This window comes from Musca autumnalis, unplaced genomic scaffold, assembly GCF_047663935.1.
Source record: "Musca autumnalis isolate F117 unplaced genomic scaffold, ASM4766393v1 scaffold_3, whole genome shotgun sequence".
NCBI lineage: Eukaryota > Metazoa > Arthropoda > Insecta > Diptera > Muscidae > Musca > Musca autumnalis.
The window spans coordinates 94,769,424-94,787,858 of record NW_027411866.1 but is presented as its reverse complement, the minus strand read 5'-3'; the positions used below and the strand labels follow the sequence as shown (position 1 = coordinate 94,787,858).

At 35.5% G+C, this 18,435-nt stretch overlaps 1 protein-coding gene across 1 annotated transcript; it reads left to right on the top strand.

The window, feature by feature from the left end:
* Positions 1 to 9,071: 9,071 nt before the first annotated feature.
* LOC141398262 (antigen 5 like allergen Cul n 1-like) lies at positions 9,072 to 9,980 on the top strand. The gene is made up of 3 exons (XM_073975540.1): positions 9,072 to 9,202; positions 9,266 to 9,660; positions 9,728 to 9,980. The coding sequence occupies exons 1-3, from the start codon at positions 9,083 to 9,085 to the stop codon at positions 9,978 to 9,980; spliced, it is 768 nt and encodes a 255-aa protein (XP_073831641.1). The 5' UTR covers positions 9,072 to 9,082.
* The last annotated feature ends 8,455 nt before the right edge of the window (positions 9,981 to 18,435 follow it).

Below are 18,435 nucleotides of genomic sequence, written 5' to 3'. Positions count from 1 at the left end.
GACATGCACTCATTGATATGAGAGTAAGTCTCCCTTGTTCCTTCGGGGATGTGTATGTAAATGTATAAGTAGTCTGACTTATAAATACATATCAACAAATATAAATTTGCATGCAAGAATGAACATATTCTTCCGATGCATGTTGCAACATATTAGTTTCCGCATACCGCATCCGCAGATTTGCCATCTGCAGTTACATTATTTTGATTTACATTTCAACAAAGTTTTGATATACAGCTGCGGGAAAAATAATAGCACCGTGGCCTATATTCGTATTTCTAGTCTATTTTCTCTACTATTACCTTATTGAATGAAGCGGTTCAGTGCATTTAGGAAAAGTGCACTCTGCGTAATTTTAAATTAAAGAAATGTCGAATAAATTAACTTAAATTTTATAAAAGTTATAAGCAAAATGCCTAAAATACTAAATTTTTTGCCGGTAAAAATAATAGCACTATTTCTTAAATCAGGGTCTTTGATTAATGTATTGGTGTAAATATTGATTGATTTCATATAAAACGTTAATAAATGGATACTAGACATTCCAATATTAAATGTAATATAATTTATTAACAATAACAATATTAAATCGAGAACAAACCGAGACTCCATGTCCTAACATAGTTTTTTTGAAGATATTTTCCAAAAATGTTGTGAAAAATACTAGACCATTTGTTTTGTTTATCGTATTTTAATCGGATCTATAATTCCAGATCATTTTCTGTTGCCCTATGTCATAAAAACTGAATAGGACACACCATTACCTTAACTTAATAGTCCTTGAATCATTTCGCAGCTCACAATGTCTCGCATTTATCGACATTATCCTGCGTCTCATTGTCCTGAAATTTAATAAAAAGCACGCTTTCTATTCCCTGTTGAATTATAATTTCTATTTTGTGTGAATTTTACAACAATAGTTACATTCAAAGACGTTTTATACTTCAGTTTTACATGCATACCAAAATGGGTATGTGTAATCTGACTGATACCCCAAATCCTCCAAGCCTGGATTTTTTTAAAAGTGAGAAATAAGTTATAACCAGAATTTATGGGTCTTCCGCCGTCGTTATGAGAACCTACTCTGAACTATAAAATAATTTTTACGCCCCATTCCCGAAGATATTATTTAGTTAATTCGTAGGCAGGATTACTTGACATTTTATAAAAGTTATTATTTTCGTTGTACGATGCAGTAAAGATAAGATTGGACGCTTTCATGGAACGTATGGGTGCAAATACGTTCTATGGACTGTTCCCTAAAATTGTCCATGCAAAACTTTATTTCCATGTCCTTATTGGAGCAAGATAGCTGATCTTAAACATATCTCCCCTCGCCTTTCCAAATAATAGTTTCAATTATTTTATTTTTTTTAGGGTTTTCGACATGTGCTTAAAGCTTTTTTGTTGAATTTGGGGATAAGGGTATCCCTCATCGGATTAAAAAAGGATATGCTCATATTTAGTGTATTATTTGACTTCATAAACCATCCTTTTTTAAACATGCCTTACTTAAAAGGTGCCGTGGTTTGTTAGGCAAATCTTAACATTTTTTGTCAATTTTTTCCCTGTTTAAAATTAATTTTTTATAATGTTTTATCAATACAAGCTTGTAAAGAAAAAAGTTTTACTGATAAACCCTTCAAAGCGCTAGTTAACTAATGGAAACTAAGATCGGTGCTATTATTTTTACCGCAGAAATTTCGAGTTACCTGAACTAATTATCTTATAAAATTACATCAGGTAGTAATATACAGGAAATATTATTTTCCTCAAAGAGTATACCCTCACTACGAAGTTTCAACGACGTGTCAACAAAATAATTTTAATAATATGAGAAATATAACAATATTATTGGAAATATGCATAGCGGTGCTATTATTTTTACCGGCACTGTAGTTATGACAATTATCCGCTCCCCTAAAGAATGCAAGTAAATCAAAGAGGAAGTTTTATATTATTTAATTTCACGCATAATCGTAAACGACAGACTTCCCCTCTCACCAAAATACCATTCATTAACAATCATTCATAAATATTTGCGAGGGGAAAACAATATGCACGCACACATAAACTGAGGTTACATCGTTACTTGCATTGCATTTCAGAATTCAGTTGGAGCGTTTTTGTTCACGTGAACAGACATCTAATTTTAATTTTCGGGAGTGATTTTTTCTTTGCAAATTAGTGAAATGACAAATCCTGAATCAGACATACCTTTACAGCCCATCGGGCAAAATCCTTCGGAGGTAGTAAATGTACCACCTACTGAAGAAGCACCCATATCGGCACGAGACGTAAGTATATCGGTCCACAATGTGGACTAAACTGGAAGGATATCCAGTTTTTAGTTTTTTTTTCGTCGATAACATCCATTTTTTAATAATTATGCAAGTTCAGAAAATGAAGGCCAGAGCCTATCGTGGCTGCCCGCCGGTTTTGGAAAAGCGGCAATTAATGGTTTTGTAGGCCTACGTTGGGATGCCAAACCATGTAAAATATAAATGGCAACGCACAGTGTGTAGTACCTCAGGGGTTGTGTGGAAATCTACACGGGGTGGGGAAAACTTGTATTTTTGAGGCATTCACGTGACCAGCACAAAAACCTGAAGATTCTGAGCTCCACTTACATCATTGTAATTTACATTGGGAATTTCTATATCCTGATTGCGTAAAATTCTCTATTATGATAGTTCTTTATCACGAAAACGACATTTTATAACTTGCAAGGAAATGAAAGGAAAAATTTACCCACAAACCAAAGAAATAGAAGGTGGAAACAGATGGAAATACTTGAGACCGGACGAATTTATGACTTAATCAACTTAACCAATTTTAATCTCATTGGGCGGTCGAATATTGTATATGGGACGGGTACGAAACATACCTACATACATCGAATTCTGAGTGTAGATCGACATTTTAATATAGCCTTTATAAAAGAGATTCCACCCGATCTTCGGCTTCAGCTTTTTGCTACATTACGCATTTCTGATTCAATTAATGCCCAAGGATTGTATCGGACCATATCACAAGGCAATTCAATGCCTTTTGTATGCAATTTGCGCCAGGAATTCCGCGGAATATATTAACTTCCTGAGACATTTGAAGAAAAACGTGTATTAATCGACGTCCAGGAAGGAATGTTTTGCTCAATAACAACTCCAAAGGTTTCTAGGATCTCAAGATTTGCAATCTGAAACTAATTTTGTGCTTTTTATAAAGTACAATACCTAAAAACGCAAAGAATTAAGCAAGGGTCAGATTTAATGAGCTATACAAGAAGTCCGACCTTAAATAACGGCATTAAACCCCCAAAAATTATTTTTTTTTTCTCTAAAATATATCTCAGGCACCCAGAGACATTCGCCAAAGCTAAAAAATGTATAAATTTTGCTACTAATTCCATAAATTTTGCGATAATACTCGTATTTCCTTGGGGTGTATGTATACTTTTCTGTGTTGTGAAAATTTAATTTCTTTAATAGTATTAATATACGTATTAGATTCAAATAAATTTGTGTAATTATGGTTATTTTGTCACCAGGGAGCCACACAGTGCAATTGTTGCTGTAAAAAAACCCAACGATTTAACCGAAACTGCATTTTTTATGTATTCTTTTATGTGTCACTGTATATTATTGATCAGTCGATATAACCATGTCCGTCTGTCCCTCCGTCCGTCTGTTGAAATCAAGATACAGTTGGCAACTTTTAAGATAGAGCTTGGTAATTTGGTGCAGAAGTTTCTATTACTCCTAGGATATTTGGTATTGCAAATGGACTATATCGGTCCACGTTTTGCTATAGCCCCCATAGAACGTTACCTCCCGGTTTTCAGTATTTTGAAGGTTTAAGCCTCATTATCACACCGAAATGGCTGAAATTTGCTACTTAGTCGTCGTTGGGCGTATACAACTTTCACCCAGAAATTTGTCGGTATAGGTCTTCGCCTTCGTATAGCCACCGTACACCGTACCTCCCCATTTTCGGTGTTTTGAAGGTTGTGGCCTCAATATTCCTCAGAAATGGCTTAAATTTGATATTTGCTCTTCATGAGGGGTATTAAACGTTCCATATGAAATTTGTCGGTACAGGTCCTCGCCTTCATATAGCCTCCATAGAACCGTACCACCCTATTTACGGTATTTTGAAGGTTGTGGCATAAGTATTCCACCGAAATAGCTGAAATTTGGTATTTGGTCTTAATGTGGGGTATTAAACGTTCCATATGAAATTTGTCGGTACAGGTATACGACTTCATATAGCCACCATAGAACGGTACCACCTTATTTTCGGTATTTTGAAGGTTTTAGCCTCATTACACACGGCTGAAATTTGAGACTTAGTCTTCGTTGGGGGTATAAAACCTCTTGATTCCGCCAGAAATTTCTAGATATAGATCGACGTTTTGATATAGCCCCCATGGAATTTCGAATTTCCGAATTTTGACGGTTATTCACAGTGTTTTCCGAACTTGCTGAAATTTGGTATTTAGTCTTCATCATAAACGAAAGGAAACTAATTGTTTAATTTTACGTCAGTACAACTCGTGGTTGATGGTATAACAAGTTCGGCCTGGCCGTTCTTACTTGTTTTTATACCCTACACCACCCTGTGGTAAGGGTATTATGTGTTAGTGCATTTGTATGTAACATGCCTAAGGAAAAGAGATAGACCCGTAGTTCCTTCTAGGGATATGCATATAATCCACTATGCCACATTATATCGAAATCGGTTCATATTTGGATGAAGCTCCCATATATATTTTCGGCCGATTTGAAGTATTTGATGCACCAAACACGCTGTATCTGTCCAATTTTGATGAAATTTGGAATGTGTTACAGAATTAGGTCTATAGATAAATGTGCCAAATTATATCAAAATCGGTTCAGATTTGGATATAGCTCCCATATATATTTTTTTGGCCGATTTTTAGTATTTGGTGCACGAAACACGTTTTGTATGTCCGATCTCAATGAAATATGGAATGTGTGGTGGAATTTGGTCTAGAAATAAGATTGTCAAATTTTTTCAAAATCGGTTTGGATTTGGATATAGCTCCCATATATATTTTCTCCCGATTTAAGGTATTTGATGCACCAAAGACGCTATGTATGTCTAATTTTGATGGAATTTAGAATGTGTGACGGTGTTTGGTCTAGAAATATATATGCCAAATTATATCGTAATCTGTTCATATTTGGATTTAGCTCCCGTATATGTATATTTTACCTATTCGCAGTGGTGTGGGGTATCATATAGTCTGCCCCGCCCGACTTTGATCCTTTCCTTACTGTTTTTTTTATCCAAAACCCTTTATATATGAAATTTTATGGCGATCGGTTAACGTTAACCCGTGGCACCGTGCGATCTTTGCTTCCATAGTAATTTGCATGAGACCAATGGTGAATTTTCACGAAAATGCTCCAAAGGCCGCATTTATGGTCCAATTGATGAAAAAACTTTACCAGTTCATTGTAAATAAATATTTTTTGAGCCGCCCTAATACACATATTCTATATTTTGACATAGCATCATATAACGCCGATAGTCTATCTGTATTGTGAATACGATAACTCTCGAACGGATCAACCGTTTTGGCCCAAAAATTTCGATCTCGAAAGATTTTGATCAAACTTAGATTATGTTCGAAGATGGGACAATTGGCTCCTAATCACCCCAAATCTTAATAAATTCTACGGTGACTAACTAAATTAACTGGTTGGCACAATAACTACACTGCTAAAAGAAATTTTTAAAACATTTTGCAGTTCTTCTGATGACGAAAATACCATAGTTTTTTTTGGTCACTTCGTTTTTTGATTTTATAACGGTAAATGTATTAAAAACAGATCGGTGTAGATTCACGTTTTCATTTCTCCCCCACAAAGGTTCAAATTTTTTTGCAAAAATTATGCTCACCATAATCCGATTTGTTCCATACTTGCCACATCGTAATATTTCTATCAGACATAAATCAAGTTCGAATATGGACTATATCGCTCCACTACTTCGAGTACCTTCCACACAAAACTTTGGAAAAGTGAAATTTAAGACCTCCTCTCGAACCGTTTTAATTTTTTTTTTTTGCAACAACTTGAATTCTGGGGGCACATCCATACTTCCTGAGAAAACGGCACGAAAGCTATAAAAACCCTACGGGACCATGTGTATTAGCCGATTTGGTCTAAAATTTGGTATTCGTAATATTTTCTCTAAACTTATCTAAGTTCGAAGATGTGTCATATTGATCCACTCCTTCCGGTTTCTGTCCAACAAAAGTTTAAAAATTTTCGCTAAAATTGTGCGCATGATACTTTGCACATCGTAATATTTCTTCGAGACATAGATCAAGTTCGAATATGGACTATATATGTCAACTCCCTCGGGTACCTCCCACACAAAATTTTCGGAAAAGTGCAATTTAAGAGCTGCTCTCGAATCCCCTTGATTTTTGTTTTGTAACAAATTGTATTGGCTGCCCCCATTACGATGGTACAAGTTTTTTACTTCCTGAGAAAATAGCCCGAAAGCTGTAAAAACCCCTATGGCACCATGTGTAGTATTGAATAACTACTTAGTGTCGGTCTTCTGCTTAGGGTACCTTCCAACAAAAATCCTTTAAAAATTTAGAATTTAGTACTTTTCGTATACATAAGTACGAATTTCCAAAACCTCCTGGTATTCAACTGGTATCTTAATATCGAATTTCACGATTTCAACTCTACCCCTTTACACAATAATATTTTGAACCAAATTCTGTGTCATTTAGTACTTTTTCGTACACTTACGGTACACATCCACATCCATACCTCAATCCTACACACCCACAGCGACGATAATACCAAATTTTCGAATTCCACCTCTATTCATATACCAAATTTAGTACCATTTAGTACTAAAGCACGAATTTCAATAATTATCTCAAACCTCCACCCCAACAGCAATCTAAATTCTATATTTTTTTGAGGTGAAAATCGCAATGGTCAAACTTCTTTTAATTTTTTTTTCTCGGATTTTGGTCTTCAGATATCAAACCGATCAAAATTGAAACCAACTACAAAAATGTAACTTAGATGTCAATAAACAACTTTCTAGAGCATTCGAACTCTGTAGAAACTGCTCTTAAAGGTCAAAATAGCAAAACAAATTACACACCAAAAGCGACTATAATACCAAATTTTCGAATCCTACCTATATTCATATACCAAATTTAGTGCATACCATTTAGTACTTTTCGTTCGAAAGTACGAATGTCAATAATTATCTCAACTCTCCACTCCCACAGCAATCGAAATTGTATATTTAAGGATTTTAGCTATGCGTTCACTATTCGTACACTTATAGGTATAGGTGTTCAAATCTCCATCTGTGACCCTCATTCCAAATTTCTGAATTTTAGCACTTCCTGCGTGCATCATACAAAGGGTATTTAGTAAGGTACTAAATTACTTTTCGTACCCTTCTAGTTCGTACCCCTTAGTTCTATATACGAACAACAACCCAAATTTCAACCATCTAACTTTAACCGTTTCGCCTGGGCGATGATCTGTCGGTCACCCACTCACTTATCACTAAGCTCTTTTATTTATTAAGATTTTCATAAAGGTTCCATATATTTCTGCCGCCTGATTTTATAGTTTATGTCCCTATTTTCCAACAGATTTTCTTTAGTGATTCGGTTAGGGGATAGACATCCTTATATCAACACATTTTTGAAATCGATTCAAGTTTTGTTGCGCCCCATGTATTTATATACAGTACAATTAAGATTACTAATTTCTGGGCAAAATTTTGTTGACTTTTTCCTTAATCTCCGAAAATATTAATTGCTTTGTTAATGTCATTCTGATTTTCGATTTTTATAGCAAACTGAGACCACAGTGTATAACAATAGTATAGTAGACCACTAACGAAGACCCTACAGTATTATATATACATAAATTAACTCATATAGAAATTTTTGAATGATTACTGTGTTCATTCAATAACAATAATAAGTCTGTCTGGTTACTTTCCCAGCAAGAATTGTCCAGCAAGAACTTTCTCAGAGAGTAATGGGGTTTTATTCTCTTTTGCTAGAAAATTGTAAAAAGTAAACAGACACCTTCCCAGCAAAAACCAGCAAGCAAATAGCTGACTTGCCAAAACAACAATTTGTCCGCCAATAAAGGAAGCAAACACGTTGTATTTTATTAAGAATAAAAAAGAAAATGAAACAAAAATTTATTTTTCCACTTTACAAATTTGTTCTCCATAAAACAATACAATTAGACTGTTATTTCCACAATAAAATTGTTTTTAATTTTCACAAACATAAATCAACATAAAATTAAAAACAGATGATTGACTGTTTTCAGAAAGAAGAAGAATTGCTAGTACTTGCTAGAGCAAGAATTTGTAAACTCTCAGAGAAAGAACTGCCAAAATGTCTCTCTCGAATCGCTCTCTTTTGCTGGTTTTTTGTGTTAGCAGACGATTTCCAGCAACCAGACAGACCTAATACTGAAACATACCTCATATGTTTAAAAATAACGTCTGCATCACAAGAACGTTGGGCAATCAAGAGTCGAAACAAAAAGGTATGGCAGACACTTATGACAGACTTATTAAATATAAATATGTATTCAAAACTCACAGGCAGTTAACGTAGATAATGAATTCGATAATTTTTCTGAGTGGAATTGTGAGCCTCTATATTTACAAACACTAACAGATGTCTTTTTTATTCCAAAAATATGTTATTTTGTTTTTTTTTTTATTTGAACATAAACTGAGTAAATATTTTGTTACCAAAGAAAATCTGTCCAAAAATATTCCATGATATTTCGTGTTCACTATTTGCCCCAATGACGTATGAAGTAGATTTCCATTTCAATACAAATAAGCAAAGCATATTCAATATGCCTTGCAAAAAATTAAACAAATATTATTTAATGATAGGAACAATAACAAAAGTGGAAACTTTTGCCGATGTAACATAAAGTTAGAATTTCAAATACAACTTTATGATAAGATATAAAGCCCTTTAGTAGAGAGATGTTTCAATCATTAGTCGAAGTCTCATAAGCCTAGAAACATGAATCCAATTAAGTGCCTTGTAATTTTGATCGCCCTTATTGGCCTAACCATTGCTGAGGACTATTGTAGGACAGGTTTATGTTCGTACGGCACACACATTGCCTGTGGCCATAGTGGGGTAAGTTTGTGATAGGATATAATAATGGCGAATCTACTAAATCTCTCCTTTTTCAAAATTTAGCAATTCGACAGTACTTGCCCCAGTAACGCTGCTTTAGCTAATTTTGATCAGTCAATGAAAGATCGCATTGTTGCAGCCTTCAATGAGAAACGTAACTTTGTTGCTGGTGGTGGTGATCCTCAACATTATCCTGCCTGTCGCATGGCAACAATGGAATGGGACGACGAATTGGCCATGTTGGCCGAATTAAATGTTAAACAGTGTCGAATGGAACATGATGCTTGCCATAATACGCAGAATTTCCCGGTATCTGGACAAAATATTGCTTGGATGACATTCCATGGTACAGCCAACATTCAAAGTCTTGTTGACGACTCCATTCAAATGTGGTATGATGAAATTGAGGACAGTAGCATGAAATACATTCGCAGCTATCAACAACATGAACAGAATGCGTAAGTCTTGAAACTGAGTTTTTGAAAGGAAAATATTAATCTCAGTTGTTGTTTTACCTCTTTTTAGCATCATTGGCCATTACACCGCCATGGTTGCTGATCGTAACTATCGCTTGGGTTGTGCTGCTGCTACCTTAACCAAATCTGGTACGGGATATTCAGAATTCTTGTTTGCCTGCAACTTTGCTTTCACCAACGTTTTGAACCAACCAATCTACACAGACTGTGATCGTGCTGCAGTGGATTGTACAACTGGTGTTAATCCTAAATATCCTAATTTGTGTTCGACTTCGGAAAAATATAAGGTGTCATTTTTCTGATTGAATTAAAAAAAAGAATCATAAAAAAAAATTAAATGTTAAACATGTTAAATAAATAGGTTTAATTTTGTTACTCTAAAGCAGTTTTTTACGCATTTGTTTATATATTGCCAACAAATATAGTCCGGTCAAAATAGACATGCGTATAAGGGGGAATTGGCAAAAATTCCCACAAAGCTAAATTTTGGTGGAGAGCTAGGTTTAGCCATTAGAAGCAACGTCCTAAAAGTCCCCATCGATCCCATGTGTGCAAAAAAAATTATTCGGGGTCAAAGGTCATTTTTGGAGGCATTATTCAGTTTTTTAATTTTTCTCAAAAACAGTAAGACCTAGCAAAAGCCGGCTAAAGTAAAAGTTGTAGATTCCATAATTGTCTACAAGAGTGGTCTTTATGGTTCTTAAAAAAGACTTACCATTTTCGAGATATCGCGATCTAAATGTCAAATAAAAAATTAGCCGCGTAAGTACATTATGAGGCGAACCGGTCAGAGTAACGACACTATGTGTTAGATACTTCCGTAAGCTTTCAAACGATATCCACTTTGCAGTAATCGGTTCAGTAGAACCGGGTCTAACCCGGTTTTTAAATTTGGCCTTTCGGGTCGCAACAAACCCTACCTTCGGACAAAACTTGAAAAAATCGAAGAGTTTTCGTTGGGGTCGTTCCCGTTGGGCTTTCGATTATACATGTGGGTTAAATGGGCTATTTTTGCATAAGATGACTCTAACATTGAATAACTCTACTAAACACGCTCCGATTTTTTTTGGATTTTTTTAGAAGATAGCTATAATTTCGCTCTTCAAGAAAATATATATTTTTTGGGGGACATACCCGATTGCTTCGCTTTTTTTAGCCGGTTCGTCAGAATATGTGCATATTTCCCTTATAAGTGCATAAAAATCATGTGTTTTTTAGAACAGCTATATCTCAAGAATGGTTCCTTCTAGGAGTTATAAAGGTCAAACTTGTAGATAATTTTCCTGTCTACAATATGTACCTTAGTCACTTTTTGATTAGATCAACCGTTTTCAAAAAATAAATCCGAAAAACTAAAAAACCCTTAAAATTTGACCTTTGACCCCGAATAATTTTTTTTGCACACATGGGATCGATGGGGACTTTTAGGACGTTGCTTCTAATGGCAAACACTAGCTCTCCACCAAAATTCAGCTCTGTGGGAATTTTTGCTATTTCAATGTCTATTTTGACCGGACTAATACTAGCTTACCGAAAATGCATTCTCTAAAGAGAATAAAGGACTTAACGACCCAGCGTTCACCAGTCTAGGAGGGGGTCACATGGGGATGACTCGAGAGAGAGTAGAAAAATGCAATCGCATATGGTTTTCAAGTGTGATTAAATCCCAAAAATGTCAGATATTATTCTACCTAAATCGCCAAATCAAGTGCCAGAAATCGCCAAACCGATGATTCTTCAGTTTATGTTAAATGTAATACTGCAATATGCTTTTTATACCCTACACCACACAGTTGTAAGGGGTATTATGTCTTTGTGCATTTGTATGTAACATACAAAAGGAAATAGAGGTGGGCGCGTGTCGTGCCGTGAGTAGTGCGTGTTCGTACCTTCTCGAAAAACGCCGTGTTTGTGCGTGTCGTGCCGGAATGCATTTTCGGCCGTGCGTGATCGTGTTTTTTTGTTCGACACGGTTTTGCACGACACGACTAAACACGATCTGCACTATGTGACACGATCGTGCTAAATTTTTGGTCTCCCTTTAGAAGTCGTGCAAGATACCTTACTAAACACGAACATCGAACAAGAAACCGACCAAAATATTCCTAAAATTATTTGCTTCGTTTTTGCAGTCTGGTAATTATTGCCGTTTTGTTATGGAGAGGCCAGAGTATGAGTGAAAAAAGATGATGTTTGTTTGCCATTTGTTTTGTTCATTTGAGAAGCAAATACAAAAACTACTCAGAGGGTTAACGCAATATACTCTCTTTGCAAATCAGATGTTTATCTGACTGTATTATTTGTTATGGATGATGTTATTGAAACACATCCTCTTCCCGAATTGAGAAAACTGATTGACTGCCCAAAAAACGTTGTGAAATATTTTAAACACTCGGAGCTTAACAACAAATTGTCGAAAATGTTAAAACAAGATTTAAGAACACGTTGGAATTCAACATATAAGTTACATCAATAGAGGTTGTTGTGAGTTTTATTTTTATTTGATGATTTATTTAATTTGTAATTTTATTCGACTACAATATTATTAATTATGTTATGCGATCAGCGTTGCTGGCTCTTATGATCTGGACTTGCGACGGCAGAGTGAGTGTTACTTTTTGTTTTGAAAATGTTCTTCCCACCAAACTGCAACATCAGCATTTTCATTGTATTTTACTTCTCGCACCAAACTGCAAGCTCAGCGTGTGGCAATTCAGTTGGTATTTTGTACGTTTGTGTGTTAACTTATATACTTGAGAGCATATTCCAAGTCCAGAGTCAGATTAACAGCCTGTTTCTGTATGTCGAAAGAAGAATGTGTGCGAATGAAACACGCCCAAACTTTAGTTTTCGAAATAATTTTACATTTGCTTTTGCTTCAAAACAAAAAAAAATTGAAAAACACACAAGAGTTTGGACGTGTTTCATTCGCACACATTCTTCTTTCGACATACAGAAACTGGCTGTAAGAGTATTTTGCTACAAAAGCATGAGTTGGATCGTATATCTGACTTAAAGTTTTCATTGCTAGAACTTCTATTGGGTTTTCATAAAATATTCTCGGAAAAGTACCCTACTATGCACATTTTTGCCCTTTGGTCTAAAAAACTTTTGAAAGTCTGCTCAATTGAAAGATTTGAAAGCTAAAACTAAAGACTCATTGCTTAAACGCTTTGTACCAACAATGACACATCTTATAGAGGCGTTTTTATTTCCGCCGTTTAACAGCTCATTTAGACTAGCCATGAATCCTCATCTGGATTTAATAAATCCAGTACAAATCTCGTTGCATTTAGATATACCTTTTCGAGGATTTAAATTTCAATCAGCTGATTTTTGTTCATAATTGTCAGAGTTTTTGGATCAAAATGACAAAAAGACGAACAATTAAAAAATTTGATACAGAAATTGATACATATTGAGAACAATTAGCCAGGAAATTGTTGGCTATACCCGTCAGCTCAGCAACGAGCGAGAGATTTTTTCCACATCTGGAAATGTTCTCAACGAAAGGCGTACTAGCAGGATATAAAAGCCAGCATCTAAAAACATTAGCATTAGCTGTACACTTCTACTGCTACACAATATTCACACACACGGCTAAATAAGCAACCGAACGCATATTTATTTTTGTACATTTTTGCTTATTTCGTTTTTTACGCCTAACCTTTTTTTCGTTAGGCATAATCGACAACCACGCTACATATTTAGCAGTCGGCTGACCATTCGTCGCTGCGAATTAGCCACCGAGGGTGTTTTTAGTGATTAGGGTTGCCAACGCAGTAATAAAAAAGGTGTCATTTAATGTCAAAATGACATATGGTAGAACTTAAAGAATACTAATTACACTGTGACACAAAATGGAACTCAAAGTCTGGGGGGTGGAGTATACTAAGAACCCAAAAGGAAATTTTCGCCATAGGTCAAGTTTCTGAGATATCCCGCGATGAATTTTTTGATTTTTTCCCTATAATACTTGGTAAACTAGCTCCATATCTCTATTTGGCGTTGTTGTAGCTTCATTTTGAGGTGACATGTCTTCAGTCAAATCGATTGGCGAATCTTTTTGTAGAACATTTCATTCTTCTAACTCAATGCCTTTCATGTCCTTTTCGTCCTTTATTTCTTGAACCGTAGTGAAAGTACCACAAGATGAGATTTTTCAGCATCCAAATATTCTACAAAAATGTTGATCAGAAGATTCTAGCTACGGTTCTCTTTGACAGCTAATCGATTCTGTCACATTTTCATTGTCCTTTTTGACATTTAATCGGTTTTGGTTCAGAAATAAACTATGTTTTGTTTTTCTGTATATTCGGCATTGGTTATTTATTGGTATGTAGACATAACAATTGGTTATTGCTTATGTAGACATCTGGGGTGCTTCTGAAATATTTACCACAAATAGCTCTTGTAATGATGAACACGTTAATAAAAAATTTTCGTGGAGGATAGATCCGTTTATCTCACTTTTTAAACCGGATATTCCGACATTAAAACCGATTTTTTAACCGGTTTTAAGTAACCGATTAAACTTATATGTATACCATTAAAAAACTTATATAGTTGTCAATCAAATTAAATTAATTCGTTTCTGAAAACTTTGTTAGTTGCAATTCTAGAACAAAAAAACCGATTTCTTAAACCGTTTTTAAGGAAAAATATCAAAACGCGAAAATATGGAGATCAATGGCTGGGGGGGGGGGGAACAATTCTTTTTGGCGATGAAAGTCGATGAAGATAATAATACGAACGCGGAAGGACAGTTACGCCGTAGGTCAAACTTCTGAGTTATGGCGCGATCAAATTTCGCTTGTTTTTTGTCATGTAAGTATGTATAGTTTGTCAAGAAAGAATTCATTTCGCCATAACTCAGAAGTTTGACCTACGGCGTAACTGTCCTTCCGCGTTCGTATTATTATCTTCATCGACTTTCATCGCCAAAAAGAATTGTTCCCCCCCCCCCCCCAGCCATTGATCTCCATATTTTCGCGTTTTGATATTTTTCCTTAAAAACGGTTTAAGAAATCGGTTTTTTTGTTCTAGAATTGCAACTAACAAAGTTTTCAGAAACGAATTAATTTAATTTGATTGACAACTATATAAGTTTTTTAATGGTATACATATAAGTTTAATCGGTTACTTAAAACCGGTTAAAAAATCGGTTTTAATGTCGGAATATCCGGTTTAAAAAGTGAGATAAACGGATCTATCCTCCACGAAAATTTTTTATTAACGTGTTCATCATTACAAGAGCTATTTGTGGTAAATATTTCAGAAGCACCCCAGATGTCTACATAAGCAATAACCAATTGTTATGTCTACATACCAATAAATAACCAATGCCGAATATACAGAAAAACAAAACATAGTTTATTTCTGAACCAAAACCGATTAAATGTCAAAAAGGACAATGAAAATGTGACAGAATCGATTAGCTGTCAAAGAGAACCGTAGCTAAAATCTTCTGATCAACATTTTTGTAGAATATTTGGATGCCGAAAAATCTCATCTTGTGGTACTTTCACTACGGTTCAAGAAATAAAGGACGAAAAGGACATGAAAGGCATTGAGTTAGAAGAATGAAATGTTCTACAAAAAGATTCGCCAATCGATTTGACTGAAGACATGTCACCTCAAAATGAAGCTACAACAACGCCAAATAGAGATATGGAGCTAGTTTACCAAGTATTATAGGAAAAAAATCAAAACATTCATCGCGGGATATCTCAGAAACTTGACCTATGGCGAAAATTTCCTTTTGGGTTCTTAGTATACTCATCAAGTGCTTTCATATTCAAAAGAAATTTTCCACCCCCCAAAAATGCTGCTGCACAGTGTTATTATTGTTTAAAAATAAAAAAAATATATTTTGAACGTTTTCACCAAAAATTTACATGTCCATTGAACGAAAAAGTGGAATTAATTATATCGTGATTTTTAATGCATTACACTGGTAACCCTGATCTCAAAAACAATTGTTGGCTGAAAACATGGCTAAGCCGTTGAAACCTTGTTGCTCATTCTCTTTTCTGATATGCGTTTGATCATGTGTGCTGCAAAATATGAGTATGCGTGTTCGATGCTTTTTATTCTAGCAACAATATCAAATAGCATCAGCATCGCTAGCAATATTTTTGTGAAATTTGCTGCTACATGTTGCCGTTGTTCATTGTTGCTAAACATATTTCGAAGAAATTTTAGCAGGCAAAGCTGCAAATATTCGGTGCTTTTGCTAATATGGCGTTAGCATTTTAAACCCTGCGTACTAGACTTTTGAGTTCTAACTTGGACAAAACAATGGTTTTTAAATAAGAATAGAAAAAATAGAAGTACATATGAATATTTTTTAAAAACAAATGTACACCTATATCGATTTCTCCTTTTTATACGCTACACCACCTTGTGGTAAGGGGTATTATGTCTTTGTGCATTAGTTTGTAACATGCAAAAGGAAACGAGATAGACCCATAGTTCCTTTTAGGGATATACATAGAATCACTTTCTGAGTCGATTTACGCATGTCCGTCTGTCTGTCCATGTATTTTTGTAAACAAAGTACAGGTCGCATTTATTGTCCGATTCGCATGAAAATTGGGGAAGATGGTTTTTTGGAAAAAGGACGAACGCTATTTATTTTGGTAAAAATCGGTTCAGATTTGGATCTTCGCCCAATTTAAGGCACTTGGTGCAAGAAAAACGCTATATATGTCCGATTTCAATGAAATTTGGAATGTGCGACGGAATTTAGTCTAGAAATAAGTGTGCCAAATTATATAGAAATCAGTTCAGATTTGGATATAGACCCCATATATATATTCGCCCGGTTTAAGTCATTTGATTTGGATTTAGCTCCCATACATATTTTACATATTCACAGTGGTGTAGGGCATTATATAGTCGGCCCCGCCCGACTTTGATCCTTTCCTTACTGGTTTTGTAATTTCGTGCGTGAGTGTGCGTGTTCGTGCCTTCTCGAAAAACGCCGTGTTTGTGCGTGAATGTGCATAAAAATTTTGGTCCGTGTTCGTGCATGTTCGTGCCTAATTTTTTAAGCACGCGCCTATCTCTAAGAGGAAACGAAATAGACCCACAGTTCCTTTTGGGGATATACATATAATCACTTTCTGAGTCGATTTATGCGTGTCCGTCCGTCTGTCCATGTATTTTTGTTCGCAACATACAGGTCGCATTTTTTGTCCGATTCAGCTGAAAATTGGGGACTACAACTTTTTTAGCCATAGGAAGAACGCTATTGCTTTTGGTGAAAATCGGTTCAGATTTGGATATAGCTCCCATATATATGTTCGCCCGATTTCACGTATTTGCTGCACCAAACATGCTATATAAGTCCGATTTTGATGAAATTTGGAATGTGTGACTGAATTCAGTCTAGAAATAAGTGTGCCAAATTATATCGAAATCGGTTCCGGTTTGGATATAGCTCCCATATATATTTTCGGCCGATTTCACGTATTTTCTGTACCAAACACGCTATATATTTCCGATTTCGATGAAATTTGGAATGTGTGACCGAATTCAGTCTAGAAATAAATGTGTTAAATTATATAGAAATCGGTTCAGATTTGGATATAGCTCCCATATATATTTTCGGCCGATTTCACGTATTTTCTGTACCAAACACGCTATATATTTCCGATTTCGATGAAATTTGGAATGTGTGACTGAATTCAGTCTAGAAATAAATGTGCCAAATTATATCAAAATCGGTTAAGATCTGGATATAGCTCCGGTTTATATTTTACATATTCACAGTGGTGTAGGGTATCATATAGTCGGCCCCGCCCGACTTTGATCCTTTCCTTACTGGTTTATGTTATTTTTTCCCTTTGTAATGCAATGAAAAAAATAATTTGCGATCCTATATAGTATATCACAGTGAAATGTCCGTCCGTCTCTGGTAATCACTTTTACATCCAGAAATATTGAGATAGGACACTAAAAGTTTGCACAGATACACCTTTTGTTTGCAGACAGGTCCAGTTCGAAGATGGGCTATATCGGCCTACGTTTTGGATCGGATCAGTACCGCCCGATTTCGGGTATTTTGAAGCTTTCGCTACATATTCTGACAGAATAAGCTAGTGGTCAAGAAACGACTCCATCAAAAATTGTGGACATGGGTGGCCCACGTTCTGGAAAAGCCCCCATATAACGGAAGGCACGATTCAACGTGGGTCGATGTAGCCCACATTCAAAATGGACAAAATCGCCAACTATTCTAAAAAAATCGCCATGTCGACAAGTCAAAAATAAAGTCGCCTAACTCATTGAAAATTCGCCACGTTTGGCGAGAAATCGCCATATCTGACAGCCCTGTTAAATCCAACTCGAAGTCGAGCAGATTCTACTCTTGCCGAGTAATCCTTTAGTTTTTGTCATACCGTTGTTTAATTTGTAAGTGTGGGTATTTTCTTAATCCACAGCTGCAAACGAAACAAAATTAAGTAAGAACGGCGCTAAGTTCAGCCAGACTGAACTTGTTATAACCTCCACCACGAGTTGTATTGAAGTAAAATGGAACAATTAGTTTCCTTTCGTTTATGAAGAAGACAAAATAACAAATTTCAGAAAGTCCGGTAAAACAATGTGGCTAACCTTCAAAATACCGAAATTAGGGAAGTACCGTTCCAATAGCAAATAGCAAATTTCAGTCTTTCGTTGGGATATTGACGTCACAACCTTCAGAATTACGAAAATCGGGAGATACCGTTCTATGAGGTCTCTATCGAAAAG

What these genes read in the sequence shown, in the direction of transcription:
- LOC141398262 (XM_073975540.1), top strand. Translation starts at nt 9,083, where the DNA reads ATGAATCCAATTAAGTGCCTTGTAATTTTGATCGCCCTTATTGGCCTA. An exon ending in TTGCCTGTGGCCATAGTGGG is followed by an intron (nt 9,203 to 9,265) that starts GTAAGTTTGTGA and finishes TTCAAAATTTAG; the next exon opens with CAATTCGACAGTACTTGCCC. An exon ending in CAACAACATGAACAGAATGC is followed by an intron (nt 9,661 to 9,727) that starts GTAAGTCTTGAA and finishes ACCTCTTTTTAG; the next exon opens with CATCATTGGCCATTACACCG.